The 13,502-nt window shown below is 27.5% G+C and overlaps 3 protein-coding genes across 4 annotated transcripts in view; 2 read left to right on the forward strand and 1 right to left on the reverse strand.

Moving 5' to 3' along the window:
• Positions 1-12,060, reverse strand: part of LOC130450479 (iron-sulfur protein NUBPL) — a 78,536-nt gene extending 66,476 nt beyond the window's left edge. Inside the window, exon 1 of the mRNA XM_056788875.1 lies at positions 9,452-12,060. The gene's annotated coding sequence lies outside the window, so the exon portion shown is untranslated. The remainder of the gene's footprint in view (positions 1-9,451) is intronic.
• The window catches only part of LOC130450477 (uncharacterized), a 76,390-nt gene extending 64,321 nt beyond the window's left edge, over positions 1-12,069 (forward strand). The window contains exon 7 of the mRNA XM_056788873.1: positions 927-12,069. Coding sequence (XP_056644851.1) covers positions 927-1,354 — 428 coding nt within the window. The 3' untranslated portion in view covers positions 1,355-12,069. The remainder of the gene's footprint in view (positions 1-926) is intronic.
• A 304-nt stretch (positions 12,070-12,373) lies between these two features.
• The window catches only part of LOC130450176 (E3 ubiquitin-protein ligase RNF19A-like), a 37,548-nt gene continuing 36,419 nt past the window's right edge, over positions 12,374-13,502 (forward strand). Inside the window, exons 1-2 of one of the 2 annotated variants that reach the window (XM_056788407.1) lie at positions 12,374-12,451; positions 12,537-12,664. The gene's annotated coding sequence lies outside the window, so the exon portion shown is untranslated. Of the gene's footprint in view, positions 12,665-13,502 lie in introns of both variants that reach the window. The other variant, XM_056788408.1, reaches the window with a different exon arrangement.

A 13,502-nucleotide genomic window follows, 5' to 3' on the forward strand; every position in this document is an offset into this window, starting at 1 on the left:
TTATTAATTTTGGAAATTTAAATATAAAATGTCATAGAACGTAAAATTTCCTATAACTTTGATATATACAACTTTTATGTACGAGGGAAAATGAAAAAGATATCAGCGTATAAGTGTCAAACATCGAGTACGTCTCTATTTTCGAAAAATAAAGGTTATATTTTATTAATTTTGGAAATTTGAATATAAAATGTTATAGAACGTAAAATTTCCTATAACTTTGATATATACAATTTTGATATACGAGGGAAAATGAAAAAGATATCAGCGTATAAGTGTCAAACATCGAGTACGTCTCTATTTTCGAAAAATAAAGGTTATATTTTATTAATTTTGGAAATTTGAATATAAAATGTTATAGAACGTAAAATTTCCTATAACTTTGATATATACAATTTTTATATACGAGGGAAAATGAAAAAGATATCAGCGTATAAGTGTCAAACATCGAGTACGTCTCTATTTTCGAAAAATAAAGGTTATATTTTATTAATTTTGGAAATTTGAATATAAAATGTTATAGAACGTAAAATTTCCTATAACTTTGATATATACAATTTTGATATACGAGGGAAAATGAAAAAGATATCAGCGTATAAGTGTCAAACATCGAGTACGTCTCTATTTTCGAAAAATAAAGGTTATATTTTATTAATTTTGGAAATTTGAATATAAAATGTTATAGAACGTAAAATTTCCTATAACTTTGATATATACAATTTTTATATACGAGGGAAAATGAAAAAGATATCAGCGTATAAGTGTCAAACATCGAGTACGTCTCTATTTTCGAAAAATTAAGGTTAAATTTTATTAATTTTGGAAATTTGAATATAAAATGTTATAGAACGTAAAATTCCCCACAACTCCGATATCTAAAAGAAAAAAAAACTATTAAAAACTAAGTCGAATATTTATTTTCACAGATCCCGTGGATCAGATCGGTTTCAACGTACTAGACAACGTCCCCAGTCCGGATCCCGAAGAAGAAGAAGAAGACATCGACTTCGAAATGTCCGAAAGTCTTCTACCAAATCTGTATACGTTGTGCAACGAACCCCCCACCGACCGATGGGTGTTACTCCAGGATCTCTCGACCATTCTCAAAATAAAATCCAGAGACGCTTTACTCAAACAGATTTGCCCCCCTTCGACGTCCGGCGTCGTTCCCAATAACAAAAACATTATAAGGGAACTCAGAATGCCGGAGTTTTTAGATCAGGCGCGGTGTTGCCAGTTCTTGAACGCCGGCGAGAAAATCAACACGCGCGCCAACAAAATCGCCCTCGTCAAATATACCGATAAAGTTCGGGAACTTTTGAACATCGAAAGTGTCGTGATAAAGGCCAGGTGACCCGAGGGGTACCGATCCCATTAACTTTTCCTTTTTTTAACCCCCCACCCACTCCCCCTATTTTTATTTTTATTTTTTCTACGATAATAAGGAGCCGTGATATTATTTCTAATTGTGATTTAGGTTTGCAATTTTGTTATGATGCGGTATTTTCGATATTTCTACGCTGGTTTATTTTATTTTATTTTTTTTTTTTTTGTTTATCGAAAAAAAAATTATTGATAATGATGTGATGGTTTCGCAATCGATTAATTCGAGTTCCGAGTGCAATTTTGTTTTATTATATGGAAAAAAATCGAAAAGAACTTTTCGTTTCAACGTTCGGAATATTCATTTCGATTTATTTACTGCGGAATTGGTGTTTAAATGTGGAAAAATCGACTTCGGGGCGTGATAATTCAATTTAAAATCATTTTTGTGCCCCCCTGCAACACTTTTTGTACCAAAATAATTATTTTTATCATGTTTCCGATGAATTTATCCCCTAAAATGAGTTTTGCAATAATTTTGAGACTCGAAAATTCAAAAAAATCTATTTTGGTACTTGATAATCCACATTAAAATCATTTTTGTCCCCCCTGCAACACTTTTTGTACCAAAATAATTATTTTTATCATGTTTCCGATGAATTTATCCCCTAAAATGAGTTTTGCAATAATTTTGAGACTCGAAAATTCAAAAAAATCTATTTTGGTACTTGATAATCCACATTAAAATCATTTTTGTCCCCCCTGCAACACTTTTTGTACCAAAATAATTATTTTTATCATGTTTCCGATGAATTTATCCCCTAAAATGAGTTTTGCAATAATTTTGAGACTCGAAAATTCAAAAAAATCTATTTTGGTACTTGATAATCCACATTAAAATCATTTTTGTCCCCTCTGCAACACTTTTTGTACCAAAATAATTATTTTTATCATGTTTCCGATGAATTTATCCCCTAAAATGAGTTTTGCAATAATTTTGAGACTCGAAAATTCAAAAAAATCTATTTTGGTACTTGATAATCCACATTAAAATCATTTTTGTCCCCCCTGCAACACTTTTTGTACCAAAATAATTATTTTTATCATGTTTCCGATGAATTTATCCCCTAAAATGAGTTTTGCAATAATTTTGAGACTCGAAAATTCAAAAAAATCAATTTTGGTACTTGATAATCCACATTAAAATCATTTTTGTCCCCCCTGCAACACTTTTTGTACCAAAATAATTATTTTTATCATGTTTCCGATGAATTTGTCCCCTAAAATGAGTTTTGCAATAATTTTGAGACTCGAAAATTCAAAAAAATCAATTTTGGTACTTGATAATCCACATTAAAATCATTTTTGTCCCCCCTGCAACACTTTTTGTACCAAAATAATTATTTTTATCATGTTTCCGATGAATTTGTCCCCTAAAATGAGTTTTGCAATAATTTTGAGACTCGAAAATTCAAAAAAATCAATTTTGGTACTTGATAATCCACATTAAAATCATTTTTGTCCCCCCTGCAACACTTTTTGTACCAAAATAATTATTTTTATCATGTTTCCGATGAATTTATCCCCTAAAATGAGTTTTAGCAATAATTTTGAGACTCGAAAATTCAAAAAAATCTATTTTGGTACTTGATAATCCACATTAAAATCATTTTTGTCCCCCCTGCAACACTTTTTGTACCAAAATAATTATTTTTATCATGTTTCCGATGAATTTATCCCCTAAAATGAGTTTTGCAATAATTTTGAGACTCGAAAATTCAAAAAAATCAATTTTGGTACTTGATAATCCACATTAAAATCATTTTTGTGCCCCCCTGCAACACTTTTTGTACCAAAATAATTATTTTTATCATGTTTCCGATGAATTTATCCCCTAAAATGAGTTTTGCAATAATTTTGAGACTCGAAAATTCAAAAAAATCAATTTTGGTACTTGATAATCCACATTAAAATCATTTTTGTCCCCCCTGCAACACTTTTTGTACCAAAATAATTATTTTTATCATGTTTCCGATGAATTTGTCCCCTAAAATGAGTTTTGCAATAATTTTGAGACTCGAAAATTCAAAAAAATCAATTTTGGTACTTGATAATCCACATTAAAATCATTTTTGTCCCCTCTGCAACACTTTTTGTACCAAAATAATTATTTTTATCATGTTTCCGATGAATTTGTCCCCTAAAATGAGTTTTGCAATAATTTTGAGACTCGAAAATTCAAAAAAATCAATTTTGGTACTTGATAATCCACATTAAAATCATTTTTGTGCCCCCCCTACAACATTTTTATATTAAAATAATTTTTTTGATGTCTTTCCGATCAAGTTACCTCTTTAAATGAGTTTTGTGTCTACGAAATTATTTTTATTTCAAAAAAACAATTTAGATACTTCATAATGCACATTAAAATCATTTTTGTCCCCCCTACAACACTTTTTGTACCAAAATATTTTTTTTCACTTTTTTTCGATGAATTTATCCCCTACAATAAGTTCGTTCATTCATAAATTTTTGTTTAGAAAAAAAAAAAAAAATATTATCGGTATGTTCCTTAATACTAATCTGACGAAATCGTTTTGTTTGTCCCACAACTCGACATTGCAACCATGTTGAATTAATATTTTTCTATCCAAAATTACTCATAAATACGATAATTTAAATTTGAATATACAAATTTGAAATATAAAGCGAAAATTTTCGAAATTATACAGGGTACTCGTTAAATACAATTCTAGTAAATATTTTTTAATGAATATTTCTAAACGTTTAATTTTGTTACTTAACAATATTTTTTGTTAGTTAGCTACCAATAAGATATTGAAATAATAAATTTGGTATTTAATACACTATAAAGTATATTTTGACGTATTATCAATCAATTTTCCTCCCAATCTGTCATTTGCTGTTTCTAAAACTAACCTGAGGTCATAAAATATTAATTTAGAAGAGTTTGAAAATATTTCATGGCTGTATAATCGTATAGACAAAGGCTAAATAACAGAAGAAAGGTATTTAATTTGGCCTCTTACAATATAATACAACCAACTATACGGAATAGAATGACGACGATATTTAGTTTAGAATTAATGGATTTTCATCTTGTTTACGAGGGTTTATTAATAGAAATTGAGGTTATACCAAAACCAATGATTGATTTTACAAAATATATCAGTCAACTTCGTTTCCCATCTGCATCTGTCGTCCGATGCTTATAAAGATAACATAAGGTACTAAAATATTGGTTTAGATGAGTTCGAGAATATTTCATGGCTATGATATAGATAAATTACAGAAGAAAAGTACCTAAGATTCTTGCCAATGATTAATTTTGACGTTTGCTTATGCATGAACTTTTTGAAATACCCTCATAAGTTGTTTAGATCAGTTTTAAATCTTTTAATTTTCTCAAAAATATCTGATAAACGTAGAAAAATGCATATTTTCAAAACATTACAAAAAAAGAGAAATAAATAAACTTACCTTTGTTGTTATTAACTAAATTTTACCACTAGGACATTCGATAAAATGAAAGCTACACTATAACACTATGGTATTAGTTTTATATGTTTCACTCGTTGTTTTATGAAGAAATGCGTTGAACAATATTGTTTTTATTAAGTTTATTTCATTTAAAATTCATTTTAAAACAGTAATCTCATTATTTAAATATGAATTTATAGTTATTCACTTCGTTATTTGTTTACAACTTTTATAGTTATTTCTGACAGGAAGATATTCATTGAAAACACTTCTTCTTTTATTTCCAGTCTGCTGGCCTTTTGCTTTTTGGTAAAAATGTATGTAAACAAAAAGAATTCATAAAAAGTTTTGTTTCAGTTGTTGTTTTATGAAGAAATACGTTAAATAATGTTGCTTTTAATAAATTTATTTCATTTAGATCTTATTTTAAAACAGTAATCACATAATTAAAATATAAATTTTTATTTACTTACCTTGTGATTTGTTTTAATTGTTTACTATTTTATAGTTAGTTCTGACGGGAAATTATATGTTCAAAACACTTCTTCTTTTTTTTACGGTGTATTACAGTTGGCCTTTTTCTTTTCGGTATTATGTATCTTGTATAATTGGTTGCATAACTAATATTTATTTTTCCATAAAAAAAAAGATTTTGATCGAAATATTTGATGAGTTTTATAGCAATTTTATTTTTATTGACGTTTGTTTATACATTTGATGAATCTAAATAGATTTTTAAGTTTGTTATTGTTTTAATTTTTTTCAAACCATCACATTAAATTTATTTTTGTTTGGAAAATGTACGCAGAAATTTATTTTTTAAGAATTAACTGATAAGTTACCAGCTTTTTAGAAAATTTTACTTGGAATTTAGGCATAAACGTTTAGATAAGGATCCAAAGATTGATATCATTTTGTTCAAAAAGAAAATCGAACTGAATTTGATATATCGAAAATAATGATTAATTTTGACCAATTTTAAGAATTAAAATTACACAGAATTGTGTCTAAAATGGTAAAATTTGTGAAAGAAATCGCTTAAATTACTGATAAAAAGTTTAATTTTCGGTATATTTTGACCAAGTGATATTAATCAACATTTAATGTTGTGAAAGTGCAATTTTTGTGACTGTGTAAAAACGAAATGGTCCAGAAAAATAATAAAAAATAGTTAAAACAGAATTTTATATATTTATGAGTTATGTGATGTTAATAGTAAGAACAGAAATTAGTAACACTAAAAAAATGTAATTTAAAAATAAAAAAACTCGTCTATGAATTCGATTTTGTTAATACTGCCCTTAAATATTGAAAAACTAAACACCTCTCGTTAATTATCATTGAATCTTATACAACTATTTCAACTTGGCAACGATGTTAAACTCGCATGTCTGCAAAACACTTCAGATATTTTACACCGTTGCCGCGTTGTAATTTTTTTCTCTAGTTGTTTGCATAAAATAAATTAACTCGCCTATTAATTCGATTTTGTTAATACTACCCTTGAATATTGAGAAAATAAAATGCGTAAAGTATATATGGCATGGTACATTCAAAAATTAGCAGCTCCGAATAAACAAAATAAATTATCAGTTTCTCTTGTACAACTATTTCAACGTGGCAACGATGTTAAACTCGCAAGTCTGCAAAACACGTCAGATATTTTACACCGTTGCCGCGTTGTAATTTTTTTCTCTAGTTGTTTGCATAAAATAAATTAACTCGTCTATTAATTCGATTTTGTTAATATTACCTTTGAATATTGAGAAAATAAAATGCGTAAAATATATATGGCATGGTACATTCAAAAATTAGCAGCTCCGAATAAACAAAATAAATTATCAGTTTCTCTTCTATAACTATTTCAACGTGGCAACGATGTTAAAGTTGCAAGTCTGCAAAACACGGCAGATATTTTACACCGTTGCCGCGTTGTAATTTTTTTCTCTAGTTGTTTGCATAAAATAAATTAACTCGTCTATTAATTCGATTTTGTTAATATTACCTTTGAATATTGAGAAAATAAAATGCGTAAAATATATATGGCATGGTACATTCAAAAATTAGCAGCTCCGAATAAACAAAATAAATTATCAGTTTCTCTTCTATAACTATTTCAACGTGGCAACGATGTTAAAGTTGCAAGTCTGCAAAACACGGCAGATATTTTACACCGTTGCCGCGTTGTAATTTTTTTCTCTAGTTGTTTGCATAAAATAAATTAACTCGTCTATTAATTCGATTTTGTTAATATTACCTTTGAATATTGAGAAAATAAAATGCGTAAAATATATATGGCATGGTACATTCAAAAATTAGCAGCTCCGAATAAACAAAATAAATTATCAGTTTCTCTTCTATAACTATTTCAACGTGGCAACGATGTTAAACTTCAAGTCTGCAATCAGGTCAGATATTTTACACCGTTGCCGCGTTGTAATTTTTTCACTAGTTATTTTGAATAAAATAAATTAACACGATTTTGATAATACTACTCCTGAATATTGAGAAAATAAACTGTGAAAAATATTGAGCATAATATATTTAAATTTGATTAATAATTGAATAAATTATTATTTAATCATCTAAAACGCATAAAAATGACGACTTTTAGGTTAAGTTTGGAAGACACGACAAATGTTTTACAGCGTTGCCGCGATGTAATTTTTTTCTAGTTGTTTGCAGAAAATGTATACAACTAAAAATTTTTATTAATTAGAAATTGTGACTCCGTTTTCATGAAAACAATAGTTTTTGATCTACCCAGTTATCAATAATTATAAAATGCAAATAAAAAACGACAAAAAGCACAAAAACAACTAATTCGGACAAGAATTTCCAATTTCGACAATAAATCATACAACACTGGAGACTTATGCTACACGGCTACCAACTTTTAGAAAATAATTCTCCCTAAAACACGAGCGATGATTCCACCAACACTTTTGATTGTCAAAATTATAAATTTCACTACTAGTTATCTACAAATTTATAAAATATGTGATTTAAATATTGCTTGACGTGCCTAGGTTTGAAAATATGAAAATTATAACAAAAAAATTAATTTAATAAAATATTAAAGTGTCAACAATGGATTTAGGTTAGCAAATTGTCAAAATGGCCGCCGTGGGGCACACAAATGCTTTTGCTATAAATGTTGAGGGATTTGTAAAGTTATTTGATGGATTTTAGACTAACTAAAAAAATACTTCGAAATTACTCATTTTTAGGTGCATTAATTTCACTGAAAATTATCTAAAAAGTATCTATGGAGTCCTATTAACAATTTAAAATAAAGAAACAACACAAAACAACTCTCGCCATCGGAAGTAACCAAAAAAGCACGGACACGTACGTGATAATCGATTGTTTACCCCACGGCCGCCATTTTGACGTAGATCAGCTGTTTTATTAGATTTCCTAATAAAATGCGTCATTAGAACATTCGAATTACAATATTAGACATTGACAGGAAACTTTTTACTACGCAGTTGTCATTTTTTTACCATTTGACAATTGAAAGTCGTAAAAAAATGTGACAATCTAACAAAAATGGTGACGAGATTGCGTTGAGCGACAAAAAAAAACTGTAAGAGGCGATTTATTTCACAAGAATGACAATTATTGTTATCAATAATATTTTCCTACGAAATCTTAGACTTGGGGGTTGATACAATCAACGATTGGGGTTGGGGACTCGCTTGTACTTGACGGTTGGTCATTATCCCGAATATTTTCCACTCCTCTTATGTTAAACATCTATTAGGTATCTTCTTCTCTTCTAATTCTACCTGTTAGAGTGTCAAATGAGGTTTACAGTACCCATTTCCTCTATTGTCTTCTTCTCTTTCCATTCTTCTGAAGTTTTCTTCTTTTTTGAGTTTTTGTTTACTGTTTTATTTACTTTTAACATTTACGTTTTATCCCTTTTAGTTTTATTGAATATTCCAAATCCAAATCTATATTTTTATATCTAGGTATTGTTTTTTTTACATTATGTATCAAAGAAATTATTATAGACAACGAACCATACACAAAATTTGCATATAAAAGTTGTAGAATCAAAAAATCTAACCTTTCACCTAACATAACCTCAAATATTTGAGAGAAAATAGCAAAAAAGATTCATTAGTTTCATTAGTTTGAGGTTAGGTGAAAAATAAATTACAGATAGTTTTATTCCCAAATTTCCCCAACTATATCTTAGTACTACAAAAATCCCGGATATAATTAAGTATTAAATATTTATTTTCCCTATAAAAAGCACTAGCGTGATATTATTACAACATTTTAAATTGATAATAACTTTGCATAACAAATTTTATCACCTATGAAAAATTGCAAATCAAACCATATCTCAATCAAATTGTTTTTTATTTATAAACTTTTATTTGTAATTCTAAATAATATTTATCCAACGTCGGTGTGTTATATTTATTTGAAACAAAATATTTTCAAAAGTTTCATTTCCTATTTGTGCTGTTCACAACTATCGCGATTATTAATTTAAAAAATGAATCATATCAATAATAATTGTCAAGAAATTATTTGCTGGGCAGTGTTTATTTCCAATATTTGATCATATAAATATAAAGTAATTTGATAATTTCGATTTTGTTTCACTTACCTTAAAAGTTTCTAACCTCAAATTTAGTTCTTGCCTTGGCCTTACGGAGACGAATAACACTTGATGAAATGCACTTACAGTTGCGTTATGGACTAAACACTTGAATTTAATTTTCAAAACATAAATTCATAATTAAATATTCATATCTGAATCACTATAGTTTACGTATCAAATCATTTATCACCAGAAATTTACAACGTTGCCTAATTTATATATCTCATATTCCCTAGCCAGTCGTGAATTAGGCATGAATTGACGCCATATTCTTTACTTGTCGCTGTCACAATTTACCGCCAGACTCGTTATAGGCCGGTCAAATTTTGTTAAAAAAAAATTGAAAAAAAAAAACATCTCCATTGTATTGACACAGATTGTAGTTCAACTTTTTTGAATATTTAAATAAGCCGCAGATATGATGTTAACGCCCTTGCCAATATATTTCGCGTATGATGTCAATTCGATCGTACATAAACTGTGATTTGGAACTTTCACACCTAACCTTAAAATCGTTTCACTTTATTAAAATTGTATGTATGTATACATATTTCCTCCTTTTTTGTATCACTGTAGAGCTAAACGATTCGTAAATGTTTTGTTTTACTTGATATTTTTCATAACCTCAAAATATTGATCATATACGACACTAATGTTTGAGACATATTTCGAGATAATAATTGTTATCAAAACGCTCAGGGACCGTAAAAGTACTATTAATGAAATTAATAATAAAAAATGTTAGTAATAGTAATATACGTTTGTATAAATGTAATATTATGTAGAAATTAAAAACGATATACGTTGTAAATATTTATTTTTTATTTTTTAAGAACGCTTCTATTTCTATTTGGAAGAGTGTAAATGTAATATAATAAAAGTGAATAAAAAATGACAGACTTTCAGAGTAATTGACAGATTCTTAAATGTCGTCCCGAATTAATTAAATGTTTAATGTTACTTTGTACTCTATAAAACAAAAAAAAATATTCTATTAACAAGTATCTCTTACCTGTTTGTGATTTTATTTTAAAGAAAACTTCTTCCAGATGTGCTTGATTTATTTTTTCCCAATTAGTTTTTATATTCATTGATAGTTTTCATAAAACTCCTGGACTATATATAACTTATGTTGAAGACAACACACTAGACACAGGGTTGCCAGATTTCGTTTAAATATTTTGTAATAAAAACTAATGAATATCTTTAACTTCTTACTTTTAATACCTTTTTATGTTTCTTTTGATAAATCGCCTTTTTTGATAGAAAACAAGTTTCAAAATACAGATAAATTAAAAGAGACTTAAAATGAAGACGAACAGCTTCTCTATTTTATTATATACACAGATGATGCAAAGAATTGTTAACAGAATTGGCAACACGTTATTAACTTTTGCTGAAGATTCGTTTTGTATTATTTCAACAAACAAAAATCATATATTTATACAATGAATACCTGATAAATACACCACATGAGCAAACCATTAGTTTTTCTCACCTTTTTTCGGACGTTCTGAATCGATCTTAACTTGCAAATATGAAAATTCTACACAATCTGACAACCTTGTTATATTTTTCATAAAAGAAGTTAACTAATAAAAAATGTCATGATCATTTTCACGTTTTTGCTTGTGTTGATACTTTTTTATCTTATAGTTTTTGTCACTGTTGTTAAGTTATATTCTTCCTTATTTGATATTATTAAATTGAGGTTATCTACCACGTAAACTGTTTGTTTGTTTAAATTATTGAAATGTGATTTAAACAACGTCAATATAAATGATTGGAATTTATTCAAAGGTCGAAACGATTTAAATAAAAACCTGTATAGAGTACATAGTAACAAAAATGTGAAATGAATGTAAAATATAAATATTTTTTCCCTCTCAATGTCTGTCTGTGTCTTGCTTTGTAAATAAGAGTTTCTCGTAACAGAAATCAAAGTGGTTATTTTTTTTTTCTGTTTGGGTCGTCTTTAAGTGATATCTACAGAATTAATTGAGTCATACGTGACAAAAAACTAGCTTGGATGTTTTATAATCCAGACGAACTGTTAATAAAATTATTTTTTTTTCAAATTTAACGTCCACCTGTATGTTTTTGTGTCATTAAAATTCCACGAATGGTTCATTTGAAACATTGTTTAAAATAAAACATTTTTTAAGGTCTTCGCATACCTTGAATATAAAATAATGATTGCCCAATATAATTACGCAATTATGTGAAATATTTTCATTTATATTTATATATTTATTTTTTAATTTGACACTATACAATAGACGACATAATTTTGTTAAAAACTTATATAACGTGTTAATGTAATATACAGAATGTCCAATTAAAAATAACGTGGTAGTTTTTGTTTCATGAAATGGCCCAATTTATTCTTTAGTTTTTTTCCCTCGATTAGATATCTTGTACAATCAAAAAGAGGGTTATCTGTGATGAATAACTTGAGGCAAAGTGCAATGCTTTTCTGTAAAATGATATTGTGATTTTGCCAATTTGTCCTATATGTGTGAATTAGAAGATATTTTTAATTTATCCAATTTTTTTTCACATTTTTAATGTTTTCTGTTGTATAAAATATGTGAAATACTAATAAATATTATATATCCAGAAAATAGTTTTTGTTTACAACCTCTACTTGAGAAAATATCATTAAAATTCGAAAATAAACATAAACGTAAGAAAATAACTAAATGGCGGCAATACACATTACACAACATAATTTGGTGTTGCCAGCCATATTTCTTTATCGCAAATATATTATGGATAAAAACTAAATATTTACAAATCGTGATATAAATAACATATTACTATCAGTATGGACAATTCTAATCTTATCATATTTAAACAAATAACTTCGTGATGTTTTAGTTCTTTTCAGTTTTATTTTGGAGAAGAGAGAAAGTGGTGGCAACGCTGTTTTATTTGTAACTGTCAGTTTTTCCTTGCCTTTCACATTTTCTAACATCAGTGTTCTGTGAATAGTGATATGTAAATGTACGTATTTTTCACGTCAAAATAACATCTCTCGAGAATATAAATAATTTTAGTGTACTAGTTATTGTGTTTATTGTTGTTTTAGCTTAATTCTATTTTAATATCATCAAATGGAATACAAACAAATCGTTTAAAGTGTATGTGCAGCTTTTATTGTTGATATTTGTGTACATATGTTTAAGTCTACTTCTTGCCACAACGAATTTAGTTAAGGTGAGTTTTTTATTATTTAATATTATAATTTATAGTTTATACACGAGAAGAACAATCGATCAATTATAATTTCTTCTATTATCTCTCGATTTTTATTTGGTAAAATGTATTTAAAATTTTTAATATTATTATATAATTCTAAAATAAATATTACCCATATTATAACCGATATATAAACACAATATTACCCATTTTACAAAATTACGCCCTATTGAAAGGAGTTTTAGTTCCCATATTGGAACAATTCCACTTTATCTAACTACTAATAATCTTATGTATTATAAAAGTTAAATATAGAATGTAACTGATTTAATCATCGCTGCATTAATGTAATTTTGAATCGTTGCACAAGTTTTTATATATATATATATATATATATATATATATATATATATATATATATTTCAACTGCATATTGTTAATATTGAATAGAATTATTAACCTGTCCTCACATAAATAAACAGCAACAGTGTATTCCATTCACATTCCTATGAATATAATAGTGACCTTTAGATCGTAAATTTTCCACTCGTGCTTAGTATTTTTGATTAAATGTAACAATCTAATTATAAAGTTGCTTATGAAGAAGCTTTGGGGTTCTTCTTTTCATTTGATTTTATGGGTGATGTCGATCAGGAAAAACATTGATTTTTGGAGGTTAGAATTATAAGAAAATGAACTAGGTTTATATGTAGAAAGGTTTTGGTTTTCATTTTGAGGCTATTATTTAGAGTAGTGATGAGGTAATTTCTTTATATATCTATTTCCATGGTCTTGTTTCGTCTTGGGACTACTTGTAATCGGAAAAAGGGAAGTTTATCCATTTCCGTCAGCAAAA

Source organism: Diorhabda sublineata, chromosome 11, assembly GCF_026230105.1.
Source record: "Diorhabda sublineata isolate icDioSubl1.1 chromosome 11, icDioSubl1.1, whole genome shotgun sequence".
NCBI classification, from domain to species: Eukaryota; Metazoa; Arthropoda; class Insecta; order Coleoptera; family Chrysomelidae; genus Diorhabda; species Diorhabda sublineata.